Source organism: Mobula hypostoma, chromosome 7, assembly GCF_963921235.1.
Source record: "Mobula hypostoma chromosome 7, sMobHyp1.1, whole genome shotgun sequence".
NCBI lineage: Eukaryota > Metazoa > Chordata > Chondrichthyes > Myliobatiformes > Myliobatidae > Mobula > Mobula hypostoma.
The window spans coordinates 89,848,741-89,867,049 of NC_086103.1; the positions used below are offsets into that span (position 1 = coordinate 89,848,741).

At 43.7% G+C, this 18,309-nt stretch overlaps 1 protein-coding gene across 1 annotated transcript in view; it reads left to right on the top strand.

Annotated features, from left to right (window-relative positions):
• The window catches only part of uimc1 (ubiquitin interaction motif containing 1), a 78,310-nt gene that overhangs the window by 45,001 nt on the left and 15,000 nt on the right, over positions 1-18,309 (top strand). Inside the window, exon 5 of the mRNA XM_063054884.1 lies at positions 88-259. Within this exon, the coding sequence (XP_062910954.1) occupies positions 88-259 (172 nt within the window). The remainder of the gene's footprint in view (positions 1-87; positions 260-18,309) is intronic.

Here is an 18,309-nt window from a genome sequence, read left to right on the forward strand (position 1 = left end):
GTACATTAGTTAGGCTCTTTGCTATTGCTTCTTTCTCTCGCTATTGCTTTTCTCCATGATGCTTTCTTACTCTGCCCCCCATTACAGGAGCCTGAAGATGTGGTTTTGATCGAAGATGAAGCTGAAGAGTTTCAACCCACACCATCAAAGAAATCTTATGTGGAGTGTCCGATCTGCAGTCACAAATTCCCATCAGAGAAGATCGAGGTGCATGCTGCAGACTGTGATGATACCAGCGATGGGGGATCTCAGCTGCAAGGTATGCATCTCCTAATATTAGTGGAAGCTAAAAGGATGGAAACTGGAGAAGATCAAAGACCAGAGGAATATATTATAAATCCTGAAACTAGGCAGAAAAAACCTGTGCAGTCCAGTGTTGGTGGATGGAGACCTTACCAGTATCTGTCAGTGAAGACTGCCTGGTGTTTGTCAATATGAACAGTCACGCTGACTGGTCATAGACAGTCCTTGTTGGTGTAGAGGGCTGCAAGGTACATGTCTACCAATATTTCCAAATGCCAAGGGAACGGAAGCTGCGGGAAGGTTCACAAGATTAGAGGAACATCTTGAAACTAGTGCAGCAGAGAAGGCAAAGAAAGTGCTGCTAGAAAGTTTATGAACCCTGTAAAATTTTCTCTATTTTAGATTAGATTAGATTCAACTTTATTGTCAATGTGCCGTACAGATACAAAGCCAATGAAATGCAGTTAGCATCTAACCAGAAATGCAAAGAACAGTGTTATTTACAATATAACTGCGAATAAAAAGTGCTACAATACACAAATATAAAAGTACTGAGACAGTACAATATGGGTGCAGTACTGCTTAGCGCTGTGATGTGAGGTTCAGCAGGATCACAGCCTCAGGGCAGAAGCTCTTCCTGTGCCTGCTGGTGCAGGACCAGAGGCTCCTGTAGCGCCTACCGGATGGGAGGAGAGTAAAAAGTCCATGGTTAGGGTGAGATGCATCCTTGATAATGCTTTTCGCCCTGCCCAGGCAGCGTTTATGGTAGATGTTCTCAATTGTGGGCAATTGGGTGCCGATAATCCGCATACATTCTGCATACTTGGCTGGCACCAGGACAGGAATGGATTCTCAATATTCCTGGATTTCAGTGCTTTAAAAGGGATGGGGGGGGGAAGGGGAGGAGGGGTGGCATTACTGGTCAAGGATACTATTATAGCTACAGAAAGGGTGCGTAATGTAGCAGGATCCTCTTTTGAGTCAGTATGGGTAGAAGTCAGGAACAGGAAGGGAGCGGTTACTCTATTGGGAGTATTCTATAGGCCCCCTGGTAGCAGCAGAGATACAGAGGAGCAGATTGGGAGGCAGTTTTTGGAAAGGTGCAAAAATAACAGGGTTGTTATCATGGGTGACTTTAATTTCCCTAATATTGATTGGCACCTGATTAGTTCCAATGGTTTAGACGGGGCAGAGTTTGTTGTGTGTCCAAGATGGATTCCTGTCACAATATGTTGACAGGCCGAGCAGGGGGAATGCCATACTAGATCTTGTATTAGGTAACGAACTGGGTCAGGTCACTAATCTCTCAGTGGGTGAGCATCTGGGGGACAGTGACCACCGCTCCCTGGCCTTTAACATTATCACGGAAAAGGATAAAATCAGAGAGGACAGGAAAATTTTTAATTGGGGAAGGGCAAATTATGAGGCTATAAGGCTAGAACTTGTGGGTGTGAATTGCGATGATGTTTTTGCAGGGAAATGTACTATGGACACGTGGTCGATGTTTGGGGATCTCTTGCTGGATGTTAGGGAAAAATTTGTCCCGGTGAGGAAGATAAAGAATGGTAGGGTGAAGGAACTATGGGTGACAAGTGAGGTGGAAAATCTAGTCAGGTGGACGAAGGCAGCATACATGAGGTCTAGGAAGCAAGGATCAGATGAGTATATTGAGGAATATAGGGTAGCAAGAAAGGAACTTAAGGGGCTGAGGAGAGCAAGAAGGGGGCATGAGAAGCCCTTGGCGAGTAGGGTAAAGGAAAACCCCAAGGCATTCTTGAATTATGTGAAGAACAAAATGATGACAGGAGTGAAGGTAGGACCAATTAGAGATAAAGGTGGGAAGATGTGCCTGGAGGCTGTGGAAGTGAGCGAGGTCCTCAATGAATACTTCTCCGTCCCCAGGGCCTGACGGAATATTTCCCAGGCTGCTCCACGAGGCGAGGGAAGAGATTGCTGAGCCTCTGGCTAGGATCTTCATGTCCTCGTTGTCCACAGGAATGGTACTGGAGGATTGGAGGGAGGCAAATGTTGTCCTCTTATTCATAAAAGGTAGTAGGGATAGTCCGGGTAATTATAGACCAGTGAGCCTTACGTCTGTGGTGGGAAAGCTGTTGGAAAAGGTTCTTAGAGATAGAATCTGTGGGCATTTAGAGAATCATGGTCTGCTTAGGGACAGTCAGCATGGCTTTGTGAAGGGCAGATAGAGTTCAACAAGCCTGATAGAGTTCTTTGAGGAGGTGACCAGGTATATAGATGAAGGTAGTGCGGTGGATGTGATTTACATGGATTTTAGTAAGGCATTTGACAGGGTTTCACACGGTAGGCTTATTCAGAAAGTCAGAAGGCATGTGATCCAGGGAAGATTGGCCAGGTGGATTCAGAATTGGCTCACCTGCAGAAAGCAGAGGGTTGTGGTGGAGGGAGTACATTCAGATTGGAGGGTTGTGACTAGTGGTGTCCCACAAGGATTGGTTCTGGGACCTATGCTTTTCGTGATTTTTATTAACGACCTGGATGTCAGGGTAGAAAGGTGGATTGGCAAGTTTGCAGACGACACAAAGGTTAGTGGTATTGTAGATAGTGTAGAGGATTGTCGAAGATTGCAGAGAGACATTCATAGGATGCAGAGGTGGGCTGAGAAGTGGCAGATGGAGTTCAGCCTGGAGAAGTGTGAGGTGGTACACTTTGGAAGGACAAACTTCAAGGCGGAGTACAAAGTAAATGGCAGGATACTTGGTAGTGTGGAGGAGCAGAGGGATCTCAGGGTACATGTCCACAGATCCCTGAAAGTTGCCTCACAGGTAGATAGGATAGTTGAGAAAGCTTATGGGGTGTTAGCTTTCATAAGTCGAGGGATAGAGTTAAAGAGTCGTGGGGTAATGATGCAACTCTGTAAAACTCTGGTCAGGCCACACTTGGAGTACTGTGTCCAGTTCTGGTCACCTCACTATAGGAAGGACGTGGAAGCATTGGAAAGGGTACAGAGGAGATTTACCAGGATGCTGCCTGGTTTAGAAAGTATGCATTATGATCAGAGATTAAGGGAACTAGGGCTTTACTCTTTGGAGAGAAGGAGGATGAGAGGAGACATGGTAGAGGTATGCAAGATATTAAGAGGAATAGATAGAGTGGACAGCTAGCGCCTCTTCCCCAGGGCACCACTGCTCAGTACAAGAGGACATGGCTTTAAGGCAAGGGGTGGGAAGTTCAAGGGGGATATTGGAGGAAGGCTTTTTACTCAGAGAGTGGTTCGTGCGTGGAATGCACTGCCTGAGTCAGTGGTGGAGGCAGATACACTGGTGAAATTTAAGAGACTGCCAGACAGGTATATGGAGGAATTTAAGTTGGGGAGTTATATGGGAGGTAGGGTTTAAGGGTCGGCACAACATTGTGGGCCGAAGGGCTTCTACTGTGCTGTACTATTCTATGTTCTATACATATATATATAGTCATAGTCATACTTTATTGATCCCGGGGGAAATTGGTTTTCGTTACAGTTGCACCATAAATAGTTAAATAATAATATGTAAATTATGCCAGGAAATAAGTCCAGGACTAGCCTATTGGCTCATGGTGTCTGACCCTCCAACGGAGGAGTTGTAAAGTTTGATGGCCACAGGCAGGAATGACTTCCTATGACGCTCTATGTTGCATCTCAGTGGAATGAGTCTCTGGCTGAATGTACTCCTGTGCCCAACCAGTACATTATGTCAGGGTCCCCAACCTCTTTTGCACTGCGGACCAGTTTCATATTGACAATATTTTTGCGGACCGGCCGACCGGTGGCAGCGGGGGGGCATGGGTAGGGTTGCCAACGGACAAGAGTAGCAGTCAAATACGTTGGGTTTACCCAGAAAGACTACAATGACCATGAAGCCTTGTGCGGGCACAAGTGCGCATGCGTGACTTGTGCATTCGTGTATGTGCCGATTTTTTTCTACAAATCACTTTTGCCGATTCTGTTCGGGGGGTGGGGGGGTATTAATCACGACCGGAATATAGGTGATAAGTGGCTAATACACTCACTTCCGTTTCTAAAAGGGTTTATCTGACGAATTTAATATTAAACACACAGCGCATATTTTCCTTGCATGAATATAGCGATAAGTCACTTATCAGGGGAGGACAGGGGAGCTTGAAGTACGTGTTGAAAGAACTTCCAGTATAAGTGGTAGAGGCAGGTTCGATATTATCACTTAAAGAAAAATTGGATAGGTATATGGAGAGGAAAGGAATGGAGGGTTATGGGCTGAGTGCAGATCGGTGGGATTAGGTGAGAGTAGCGTTCGGCACGGACTAGAAGGGCAGAGATCGCCTGTTTCCGTGATGTAATTGTTATATGGTGATATAGTTATATAAGTCAATAGTATCATAACATTTTAAATAACGTTTGGATATTAAACACACAGCATGAACATATAAAATCATTACAACACCAGTATCGCTGAATCAGTGGGAGCCCTGGGCTTGTTTCTCTGCAACAACACCGTCCCATCGAGGGGTAATGGGAGACAGTGATACTCGAACGGGGTTCCTTATATCCAGTCTATTCCGCAGTTTAGTTTTCGTTGCATTCATTGCAGAGATATGTTGGAAATGGAAGCAACGTTTTTAGTGCTTTCGTGGCTATCTCAGGATATTTAGCCTTGACTTTGATCCAGAATGCCGGCAGAGATGTTATGTCAAACATACTTTTCAGCCTGCCGTCATTTGCAAGCTCGAGGAGTTGATCTCCTTCCCGCGCTGAAGTAGATGTTGTGCGGGTAATGACCTCGCGTGCGTTCAAGCTCAACAGTGGGCGTGACGGAACGAGGAAAGGTGCAGCTGACTCATATCGCCAAATCATTGTTTCCTCGCAGCCCGGTAGCGCATGCTTTGCGGCCCGGTGGTTGGGGACCGCTGCATTATGTAGTGGATGGGAGACATTGTCCAAGATGGCATGCAGCTTGGACAGCATCCTCTTTTCAGACACCACCGTCAGAGAGTCCAGTTCCATCCCCACAACATCACTGGCCTTACGAATGAGTTTGTTGATTCTGTTGGTGTCTGCTGCCCCAGCACACAACAGCAAACATGATAGCACTGGCCACCACTGACTCGTAGAACATCCTCAGCATCGTCCGGCAGATGCTAAAGGACCTCAGTCTCCTCAGGAAATAGAGACGGCTCTGACCCTTCTTGTAGACAGCCTCAGTGTTCAGTGTGTGTATGTATGTATGTATATGTATATATATGTATGTATGTATATAATGTATGTATATGTATACGTGTGTGTGTGTGTGTGTGTGTGTGTGTATATATATATTATAAAATACTGCATACGTGAACCTGAAGTGTGATCAGATCTTCTCATAAGTGCTAAAAATGGATAAAGAGAATACAAGTAAATAAATAACACAAAAGAGGTTATATTTGTTTATTTATGAAGAAAAATTATGTAATATTACATGTATTTGTTGGAAAAAGTATGTGAACCTCTGGAGTAATGCCTTCTGCAAAAGTCATTTGGAGTTAGATGTTCCGATCAGTGATATAAGATTGGAGGTATAGATTTTCGAGGTGGCCTGCCCTATAAAAAAGACGCACAAAGTCAGATTACTGACAGAGCCTGCTCTTCTCCAGAAAGATCTGTTTATGTGCACCGTGCCTTGATCAAAACGACTTACAATGGATCTTAGAAGAAGAATTGTAGAGATGCATGAAGCTGGAAAGGACTACAAAAGCATTTCCAAAGACCTGAGTGTTCATCAGTCCACAGTAAAAGAAATTGTGTACAAATGGAGGAAACTCGGTACTAATGCTACTTTCCCCAGAGTGGGCATCCTGCAAAGATCACACAAAGAACACCATGTGTGTTGCTGAAGGAGGTGAAAAGGAATCCAAGGGCAACACCAAAAAACCTGAAGGAATCTCTGTTAAAGTCTCTGTCCATGTGTTCACTATAAGAAAAAAACTGAACATGAATAGTGTTCATGGAAGGACACCACGGAGGAAACCACTGCTCTCAAAAAAAACATTGCTGCACATCTCAAGTTTTCAAAAGACCACCTGGATGTTCTACAACGCTTCTGGGACAATGATCTGTGGATAGATGAGACAAAAGTTAAACTCTCTGGCAGAAATCACATTGCTATGTTTGGAGGAAAGAAGGCATTACACATCAGCACCAAAACCTCATCCCAACTGTGAAGCATGGAGGAAGGAGCATCATGGATTTGGGCTGCTTTGCTGCCTCAGGGCCTCTGCAGCTTGCAATCATTGAGGGAACAATGAATTCAAAATTGTATCAAGACATTTTACAGGAGAATGTTAGGGTGGCAGTCCATCACCTGAAGCTTAATAGAAGTTGGATAATGCAACAAGGTAATGATCCGGAATGCAAGAGTGTGGCTTAAAAAGAAGAAAGTTTGTGTTTTAGAATGGCTGAGACAAAGTTCTGACCTTAATCCTATAGAAATGTTATGGCAGGACCTAAAGCAAGCAGTTCATGCAAGGAAGCCCACCAACATCCCAGAGTTGAAGAAGTTTTGTAAGGATGAATGGCTTAAAATTCTCCAAGCCAATGTGCAGGACTGATGAATAGTTGTCGGAAGTGTTTGGTTGAAGTTATTGCTGTACGGTGGGGGGGGGGATGGTGTCACACCAGTTACTGAGAGGAAAGGTTCACATACTTTTTCCAACATTAAAGGCATCCGTTAATCTTGCGAGACCATGGATCTGTGCTTGGAAAGTCTTCACTCTCCAGGGCGCAGGCCTGGGTAAGGTTGTATGGAAGACCAGCAGTTGCCCATGCTGGAAGTCGCCCCTCTCCACGACACCGATGTTGTCCAAGGGAAAGGCATTAGGACCCATAGAGCTTGGCACCGGTGTCGTCGCAGAGCACTGTGTGGTTAAGTGCCTTGCTCAAGGACACAACATGCTGCCTCGGCTGGGGCTCAAACTCACGACCTTCAGATCGCTAGTCAAATGCCTTAACCACTTGTCTACATGCCCACACTTGTTTTTATTTTCCAACATATACATCTAGTATTGGACCATTTTTCTCAATAAATAAATGAACAAGTATAATGGTTTTACCAGAATCAGGTTTATTATCACTGGCAAGTAATGTGAATTTTGTTAACTTGGCAGCAGCAGTTCAATGCAATACATAATCTAGCAGAGCAAGAAAAAAATAATAATAAAATAAAGCATAATAATAAATAAACAAGTAAATCAATTACGTATATTAGATTAGATTTTTAGATTATGAGGACACGCAGTCCTCTTTTACTGTCATTTAGTAATGCATGCATTAAGAAATGATACAATGTTCCTCCGGTGTGATATCACAGAAACACAAGACAAACCGAGACTGAAAAACTGACAAAAACCACATAATTATAACATATCGTTACAACAGTGCAAGCAATACCATAATTTGATAGAAGAACAGACCATGGGCACGGTAAAAAATAGTCTCAAAGTCTCTCGAGTCCCAACATCTCACGCAGACGGTAGAAGGAAGAAAGCTCTCCCTTCCATGAGCTTCCAGCGATGTAAACTTGCCGATACAGCATCCTGGAAGCACCCGACCACAGTCCGACTCTCAGTCTATCCAAAAACTTAGAGCCTTCGACCAGTCCTCCGACACCAAGCACCATCTCTGTCGAGTGCTTTAACCCCAGCCCTGGCCACCAGCAACAGGCAAAGCCGAGGATTTGGGGCCTTGTCTCCGGAGATTCTCGATCGCACAGTAGCAGCGGCAGCGAACCGGGCATTTCAGAAGTTTTCTCCAGATGTTCCTCCGTGCTTCTCACGTCCGTCTCCATCAAATCAGGATTGTGCACAGCATCCTATTTGTGTGTCGCGCTGCCATCTTCTCCTCCTTCCTTTAAATAGATTATTTTAAAATGTGCAAAAACAGAAACACTGTATATCAAAAAAGTGAGGTAGTGTCCAAAGCTTCAAAGTCCATTTAGAAATTGGATGGCAGAGAGGAAGAAGCTGTTCCTAAATCGCTGAGTGTGTGCCTTCAGGCTTCTGTGCCTCCTACCTGATGGTAACAGTGAGAAAAGGTCATGCCCTGGGTGCTGGAGGTCCTTAATATTGGATGCTGCCTCTCTGAGACACCGCTCCCTGAAGATGTCCTGGGTACTTTGTCGGCTAATGCCCAAGATGGAGCTGACTAGATTTACAACCTACTGCAGCTTCTTTCGGTCCTGTGCAGTAGCCCCTCTGTACCAAACAGTGATGCAGCCTATCAGAATGCTCTCCACTGTACAACTATCGAAGTTTTTGACTGTATTTGTTGACATGTCAAATCGCTTCGAACTCCTGATAAAGTATAGCCACTGTCTTGCCTTCTTTATGACTACATCAATGTATTGGGACCAGGTTAGATCCTCAGAGATCTTGACACTCAGGAACTTGAAGTTGCTCACTCTCTCCACTTCTGATCCCTCTATGAGGATTGGTATGTGTTCCTTCATCTTACCCTTCCTGAAGTCCACAATCAGCTCTTTCGTCTTACTGACGTTGAGTGCCAGGTTGTTGCTGCGGCACCACTCCACTAGTTGGCATATCTCACTCCTGTACACCCTCTTGTCACCACCTGAGATTCTACCAACAATGGTTGTATCGTCAGCAAATTTATAGATGATATTTGAGCTATGCCTAGCCACACAGTCATGTGTATACAGAGAGTAGAGCAGTGGGCTAAGCACACACACCTGAGGTGCGCCAGTGTTGATCGTCAGCGAAGAAGATATGTTATCACCAGTCCACACAGACTGTGGCCTTCTGGTGAGGAAGTCGAGGATCCAATTACAGAGTGAGGTACAACTTCTCAATCAGGATTGTGGGAATGATGGTATTAAATGCTGAGCTATAGTCGATGAACAGCATCCCGACGTAGGTGTTTGTGTTGTCTAGGTGGTCTAAAGCCGTGTGAAGAGCCATGGAGTTTGCATCTGCCGTTGACCTATTGTGACAATAAGCAAATTGCAATGGGTCCAGGTCCTTGCTGAGGCAGGAGTTCAGTCTAGTTATAACCAACCTCTCAAAGCATTTCATCACTGTGGATATTATTTATTTAATTGAGTCTTCTTTTGTTTTAGTGCGTGAATATCTGATCACATTTTAGGTCATATTTATGCAGAAATAGAGAAAATTCTACAGGATTCACAAACTTCCTTGCACTACTATATGCAATCTGTTGTCAATAGGTGTAGACAGTCCTGGTGAGTATGTGGGTCCTTGTGAGTATGTCAGTCCCTGTGTCTGTGTGGGTCTGCATAGTCCTGTTGTGGCTATGTGCTAAATAGTTCCTTTCTGTCTATGATTCTAGAGACTCATTGTGTCTGTGCATGTGGACAGTCCCAAGTGTGTATCTGAGTGTGGACTCTCCAAGTGTGTAGGTCGATGTAGTCACTTTGGTTCTTTGGGTGTGGACTGCCCAGAGTATCTGTGGGTGTAAACATTTCCGATGTGTCTGTGGAGTTGTCCTATCCTGGTCTATCTGTGGATATAGATGGTAATGCATGTAGGCTAACCTTTTGTGTTTGTGGTGTTTCTGTGGGTGTGGATGGTCCTACTGTTCCTGTGGATATTATCCTGGTGTGGATAGTCCTGGTAAGTCTGTGGGTTTTGACACTCCAGGCCTCTTTAGGCATGAACAGTCTCAGTGTGTCTTTGGTTGTGAATGGCCCTGGTTGGATGTAGCCAGTCAGGTGTCTGTGGCTGCAGATGGTCCCAGGTGGTTGTCCCCTGTATGTCTGCAGGGAGAGCTGTCCTGGTGTGTGTGTGTAAACAGTCCAGGCCCATTTCTGACATCCCTCTCTCCTCTCTTGATCTCAGTCTCCATCTCTGTCTACATCTACCAACACCCACTGACTTTCACATTTGTCTTGGCTTCCCACCTGGCATTTGCAAAAATGTTATTACCTTCTCTCAGTTCCTCTGCATCGCTCAATCTGTTCTCAGGATAAGGTTGTCTATGCCAGAACAACTAAGATGTCCTCGTTCAAAAACTGAGTTTCCTCTCCAGCACTATCGATGCTGCCAGTCAAGATGGTGCAAGCGAACAACGATTGCTTGGGTGACCTCTTCTAGATAGTCAATCTCTTCAATTATTTCACTTTCTCCATGTCTTCTGCTTGTTCTTTTTGTTTTGATTGTGTAACGGAAATGGTTAGAGCCTGTGAAGTGCAGTTTGGAATTCAATTGAATAATCTTGCTCTCTGCTGTGCCTGGAGAGAACCGAGAGCACAAGCTGCCTTGTGGAGAAGACCACAGGCAGGGTCCTGAAGTGGACAACGATCTCAAGCTGCCTCTTGGAACAACTCCATCTTGAAGTGGTGAGGAAGATTGAAGCATCGAGGTGAATGCAGAGGAGGTCAGCAGTCGCTCTCAATGGAAGCCATGGGGTCGATGGCATTAGCGTTTGGACCCGGTGTGCAGTTGCTCTTCACGGAAGGACTTAGTTCATGTCGTTGCGGACATGTCATTGTGGAGGCGTTGTGGACAGCGAGGAAGGCTTTCAAAGCTTGCAGAGGGATCTGAACCAACTGGAGGGGTGGGCCAGAAAGTGGCAGATGGAATTTAATGCAGACAAGTGTGAGGTGTTGCATTTTGGAAGGACAAATCGAGGTAGAACTTACACAGTAAATGGTAGGGCACTGAGGAGTGCGGAGGAAGAAAGAGATCTGGGAGTTCAGATACATAATTCCCTGAAAGTGGCGTCACAGGTAGACAGGGTGGTAAAGAAGGCTTTTGGAATCCTGGCATTCTTAAATCAAAGTATTGAGTATAGGAGTTGGGATGTTATGGGGTGGTTGTATAAGACAATGGTGAGGCCAAATTTGAAGTATTGTGTACAGTTCTGGTCACCTAACTATAGGAAGGATATCAGTAAGATTGAAAGAGAGCTGAGAAGATTTACTAGGATGTTGCCGGGTCTTCAGGAGTTGAGTTACAGGGAAAGATTGAACAGGTTAGGACTTTATTCCTTGGAACCTAGAAGAATGAGGGGAGATTTGATAGGGGTTTACAAAATTGTGAGGGGTATAGACAGAGTAAATGTGAATAGGCTCTTTCCACTTAGATTAGGAGAGATAAATATGAGAGGACATGGCTTTAAGGTGAACGGGGAAAGGTTTAAGGGGAACTTCTTCACTCAGAGATTGGTGGGAGTGTGAAACGAGCTGCCATCTGACGTGGTAAATGTGGGCTCACTCTTAAGTTTTAAGAATAAATTGGATAGGTACATGGATGGGAGAGGTCTGGAGGGTTATGGACTGGATGCAGGTCAATGGGACTAGCGGAATAATGTTTTGGCATAGAATAGAAGGGCCGAATGGCCTGTTTTCTGTGCTGTAGTGTTCTATGGTTCTATGTGGCAGCGCTCCTCGAAAGCTGATGGAAGGATGTTTTCAATATTCTGAAAGTTTTGTGACTATTGGGCTGTACTTTATATTGGTTTTTTCAGCCTTCGATGTTTTCTTTCTTGTTGCTGATTGGTAGGTGAGAGATACGATACTTTTTATGCAAGAGAGAAGTTGGAGATTTGGGGTCTCATGTTAGTTATTTTCTGTGTGCACAAATCTGTAAGGTTTTTGTGTGTGAGAAAGGGGGTGTTGGTATTGATGCTATTGTCACTGTTCTTTTCTGCGAGGGGGTTGGGGATTTAATGTTATTGTTGCTGTTTTTTATGAGGGAGGGGGTTGAGGATTTGGGGTTTGGGGCGTGTGGATGATCTGTTAGTTTTTTTCTGCAAGGGAGAGAGTAGGGGTTTTGGGGTTTGTGAGTTTTGTTTCTTTTTTTTCATGACAAGGTGGGGGGTTAGTGATGGCTTTGCTTTCCAACAACGCCATGGTTTTTCTGTATTCCATGGTAATCTAGAGAAGACAAATATCAGAGTTGTATTGTACATGCATACTTTGACAAAAAAATGAACCTTTGAACCTTTGCCCTCACCTGCATCTCCTCCATTTCCCACACGTCTGCCCTTGCCCACTTGCCTCATATCCAACACATCATTCTGTGCAACTTCCACTAGCTCCAACAGGATCTTACCATTTTTCCCGCCGTCCCCCTCCTACCACTTCACTTTCTACAGTGTTCACTCTCTCCAGGACTTGCTTGTCCATTTGTCTCTCCCCACAGATTTCCCTCCTCACACTTAACCCTGCAACTGTGTCAAATGCTACATCTTCCCCTACAGAACCTCCCTCGCCATCTTTCAGAGGCTGTGATTCTGTCAGGATCATTATATTATCTGTTGCTCCTGGTGCGGCCCTGTTTACACTGTAGAGACTTGAAATGGGATGGATACCACTTGTTGCTAAAGATTTCTACATTTGCAGAAACTCTTGTGTGTCTAGGTGTCTGGGTATGGACTGCATGTGTAGACAGTTGCAGTGTGTGTCTGTGGGTGCCGACGTTCTTAGTATCTTGGATCCCATACGAATTGCTTCAGAGGATGCATTGTCAGCCTTAAGACACATTCAAACACAGGAGATTGCAAATGCTGGGATCTGGAGCAAGAAGCAACCCGCTGGAGGAACACATCTGGTCAAGCACATATGTGAGAGGATGAGAATTGTCAGTGTTTCAGTGTTCATGTCGGATGTTGGAGTCCTGGGAGACCCAGAGTCTCCCAAGGAACTACATCTGTGTGAAGTGCATCCAGCTGCAGCTCCTTGTTGACCGTATCAGGGATCTGGAGCAGCAGCTGGATGACCTTTGGCTTCTATGGGAGAATGAGGAGATAATCGATCAGAGTTGCAGGGAAGTAGTCACCAATAAGTTGCAGGAGACGAGTAGTTGGGTGACTGTCAGGAGAAATAGAAATGTGAATAGGCAGTTAGGGCAGAGCATCTCTGTGGCCATTCCCCTCAATAATAAGTATACCATTTTGGATACTGTTGTGGGGAATGCCACAGAGACCAGGTTACTGGCACTGAACATGGGTCCATGGTGCAGAAGGGAAAGAGGGAGAAGAGGGGAGTGGTAATAATAGGATGCTCAATACTCAGGGGAACAGACAGAAGATTCTGTGGAAGTGAACGGGACACACAAATGGTATGTTGCTTCCCAGGTGCCAGGGTCAGGGATGTCTCGGATCACGTCCACAGCATGTTGGACAGGGAGGGAGAGCAGCCAGATGTCTTGGAAAATATTGGTACCATGACATAGGAAAGAAAAGCAAAAGAGTCCCGAAAAGAGAATTTAGAAAGCTAGGCAGAAACTTGAGAAGCAGGGCCTCCAGGGTAGTAATTTCTGGATTGCTGCCTGTGCTATGCACCAGTGAGGGTAGAAACAGGATGATTTGGAAGATTAATGCATGACTGAGAAGCTGGTGCAGGAGGCAGGGATTCAGGTTCTTGGATCATTGAGATCTCTTCCATGGGAGGTATGACCTGTACAAAAGTGACGGGTTGCACTGAACCTGAGAGGGGCCAATATTCTTGAAGACAGGTTTGTTAGAACTGTTGGGGAGGGTTTAAGCTAATTTGACAGTGGGGTGGGAACCAGAGTGAAGGGATTCACTTCTCCATTTTGTAAATGTCCATTGTAATTTCCAAACATGCATTTAAAGTTGGACTGTCCTGTGATAACCATTTCCTGGTAAGAGTCTTTTTACCAGCCACCAGCAATATATTCGTTAAATATTTATCCCTTTTCAACCATTCTTGAGGTATATACCCAAAACATATGGTCTTAGTTTCTAAGGGTATTTCACATTTAAAGATGTCTTGTAGGGTATTGTGTATCCCACTCCAACAGTCTTTGATAACGAGGTATTCTCGAAAAATATGATAATGGCTTCCATTTTGATTTCCAGAATTTCTCCAGCAAACAGGGAGGTTACTATCATAATGGGATTTCTGAGAGGTGGCAATAAAATATCTTATCAAGTTTTTCCATCCGAACTCCCTCCATTTCTGTGAACTGGTACACTTCCATTGATACCTCCATATTATTGTCCATTCTTCCTCAGATATTATTATCCCACCTTCCTTCTCCCATTTTGTTTTAATGTATGAAATCGAATGTGTTTTAAGATTTGACAAACTCTTATAAACGCTTGAAATGATTCCACTACCATTATCTCAATTATATGCTTTTCTAAATAGCTCTATCAAACGTGTACTTGCCTTGGTTACATTTTTAACCATCCTATTAACATACTGTCGCATCTGTAAATACTGATAAAAGTCTTATTTTTCTAATAAGTGTTTCTCTTTAAGCATTTCAAAACTGAACAGTGTTCCTCCTTTCATTATATTGCAAAGAACTGTTATTCCTTTAGCTGTCCAGTCCTTAAATTAGCATCCAGTTTATTCGGCGTAAAATCTGAGTCATATGCACACCATTTAAGAATTGCAATATCTCCCTCTAGTTTATATTCATTTATAATAGTTTTCCATATTTTAACAGTCCATTTCACCCATGGATTATCAATAGAATTTATGTACCTTAGTAGGTTGTTATCAGCCAAAATTGCCTGTATGGGGATGGAAGTATCCCCTCCTCAATGTTTTTCTATTGAGCGTCATATGATGGGTCGCACCAACATATCACGGCTCTCAACTGTGCTGCAAAATAATCTCTGAGAAGGTAGGCCCCATCCCCACTTTTCCTTGGCTAATTGCAAAGTTTTGAGATGAACTCTAGGCCTTTTACCTTGTCATAATATTTTTTTCCATTCATTAAATTGATTTTGATTCAGCTGTATTAGTAGGGTCTAAAAGAGATATAATAGACTGGGCAATATATTCATTTTAATAGGTTCAATCCTTGAACTGAGACTAAAAAAGGAATTAAGTTCCATCTTGTTATATCTTCCTTAATTTTTTTATGTATAGGCTGATAATTGCATTCTAATAATTTTGCCAAATCTTTTGGCATAATGATGCCCAAATATTTGAAAGACTCTGTTTGCCATGCCCAGGGATATCTACTTTCAATTTCTCTTGGTGGGCTATAGTTATATGAAAGTAATTGGGTTTTATCTATGTTGATCTTGTATCCTGATAACTGATCATATTGTTCAAAGGATTGCATCAATTTAGGTAAAGAGTATGTTGGTTGCCCTAGATAGATCAAAATGTCATCCGCATAACAGGCCAATTTATTCTCTATCCCTTTAATAATAATTCCCCTGATACCTTCATTTTGTCTGATGTATTGAGCTAATGGTTCTAGATATAATGTGAAGTGTAGCGGTGACCATACACAACCCTGTCTCCTGCCCCTTTCTAGGGTAAAACTATTTGATAAATATCCATTGATTTTAATCCTAGCAGTAGGGTTGTCATATAATGCCAGTATAGTTTTAATAATTGTGTCATGGAAACTAAATCTATGTAAGACTCTGTAAAGAAAATTCCAATGAACCGAATCAAATGCCTTTTCAGCATCCACGCTTATCACTATTGCTTCGATTTTATTTTTTTGTATATGATCCATAATGTGAAGTGTCCTTCGTATATTGTCCTTTGTTTGGCATTGTATAAAACCTGTCTGATCCTTATGTATTAGTATGGGTAGAAACTCTTCTAATCGTTTAACCATGATGGTGGTAAATAATCTATAATCCACATTAAGAACGGATAATGGTCTAAATGATCCATACTCCATTTTATCCTTGCCTTCTTTCGGTATAGCTGAGATTATCACTTCCTTCCAGCTGGGTGAAATTTGTGCCTTTTTCAGAGCCCAGTTCAGTGTGGGGAGTAAGACAGGAATTAACTCTTTTAAATTCTTTGCACCACTCTGCCGTATACCCATCTGATCCTGGTGACTTGCTTAATTAGGGTTACTAATTGCCTACTAATTGCAGCTTTTAGTTCAGCTTCAGTTATGTCAGCAGTCATTGTTCTGTTTTGTTCTTCGTTTAAAATGGGTAACTCTAGAGAATTCAGGAAGGTGTCAATTTGGGTTGTGCTTCCCCCTGGAACTTTAGAATATAGAGTTTTGTAAAACACTTCAAAAGCTTCTTGAACGCAAACACGAGGAATTCTGCAGATGCTGGAAATTCAAGCAACACACATCGAAGTTGCTGGTGAACACAGCAGGCCAGGCGAAGTCCTGACGAAAGGTCTCGGCCCAAAACGTCGACTGTGCCTCTTCCTAGAGATGCTGCCTGGCCTGCTGTGTTCACCAGCAACTTTGATGTGTGCTGCTCAAAAGCTGCTTGAATTTCACTTAGCTTATTTTTTAAATCATTTTTGTTCTTGGATCCCTAATTCTATGAATTGTATTAGAAGACTATTTTCTAAATGGGGAGAAAATTCCAAAAACCTGAGATGCAAAGGGATTCGTGCAGAACACCCGAAAGATTAACTTGCAGGTTGAGTCAGTGGTGAGGAAGGCAAATGCAATATTAGCATTTATTTTAAGAGGTCTAGAATGTAAGAGGAGGGATGTGATGCTGAGGCTTTATAAGGCACTGGTGAGGCCTCACCTTGGGTACTGTGAACAGTTTTTTGCCTCCTTATCTAAGAAAAGATGTGCTGACACTGGATCAGGGCCAGGGGAGGTTCACAAGGTTGATTCCAGGAGGCCAGGTCGTTGGGTGTATTTAAGGCAGAGCTTGATAGGTTCTTGACTGGACACTGTATCAAAGGTTACAGGGAGAAGGCCGGGGTGTAGGGCTGAGGAGGGGAAAAAAGGACCAGCCATGATTGAATGGCAGAGCAGACTGGATGGGCTAGATGGCTTATTTCTGCTCCTATGTCTTATTGTCTTGGTCATGATACAAAGTTTCAACCCAAAACATTGACAGTTCCCTTCCTCCCACAGATGCTTCTAAATGTGGTGACTTATTTGAGCAGGTTTGTTGCTTAAAGCATATTAAGATGAATAAATGGCCAGGACCTGATTAAGATCACCTTTGGACTTTGTGGAAATCAAGGGAAGAAATCAAAATTAAAGAACAGTTCTCTGGTGCTGAGGATGTTGAAGAAGCTGTGGGGGAATCATCTGTTTTTACATCTGATTGCTTTGCACTTATGCCAGACATACCCAATATTAATGACAGGACTGCCCTCAAGCCCTTTTCTCTTTAGTTGTCCACCAACATTCATGACCAGATGCAGCAAGACTTCAGAGCTAGAACTGATGCCCCAGTTGTGGAATTGCTTGGTTGACAAAAGAAGGCATTGTTCCAACTTCACCAATTGGCTCCTCAGTAGATAAATAACAGAGCAGAAAATTCTGAACATAAACACAAAATAATCTGCAGATGCTGGGGTCAAAGCAACACTCACAACACGCTGGAGGAACTCAGCAGGTCGGGCAGCATCAGTGGAAAAGATCGATTGACGTTTCGGGCTGGACCCCTTCGTCAGGAAGAAGGGTTCTGGCCCGAAACATGGATCGGTCTTTTCCACTGATGCTGCCCAACCTGCTGAGTTCCTCCAGTGTGTTGTGAGTGTTGCTCTGAACATAGACAGCAGGTGCAGGGCAATTGCTTGAAGTGCCGTTCAGTGGAAATACTTCCATCTTTACTTCAGCTCTACTTTCCTCAGTTTTCTCTCTGTTCCTTTACCTCAAACCTCGTAGTGCTGCTACTTTTAATAAGGCTCCATCGTATCCTTGGACAGATGATCCCAGACATTGATTGCTGGGTGTAGACATTCCTGCATTAGCTCAGCAGCCCCACAGTATGTTGTACAGTATAAAGGGATCATCAGTATCCTTGAAATTGGGCTTGTGAACCGTCATGGCAATCGCTGCCAATCCCTAGGTAAGAAGTGTGGGTGCCATCTCACCAAGACCTTGTATCTTTACAGTTGCAGGGAGTAATTGCTGGAACCATGAAAAGGAAGTGGACATTTGACAGACCATCATCTTAGAAGGATGCTTCTAAAGAAAGTCAATAATTCTGAAGTATTTGAAGTTTCATGATTGAGTAAATTCAGGTGGAAAAGGGAATAAGGGAATAAGTTTGAGAATAAGTTAAAGGAATGCACTTGAGGTAGATTCCGTAAGACCACAAGACACAGGAGCAGAATTAGGCCACTCAGCCCATTGAGTCAGCTCTGCCAATTCATTATGGCCGATCCCGGATCCCATTCA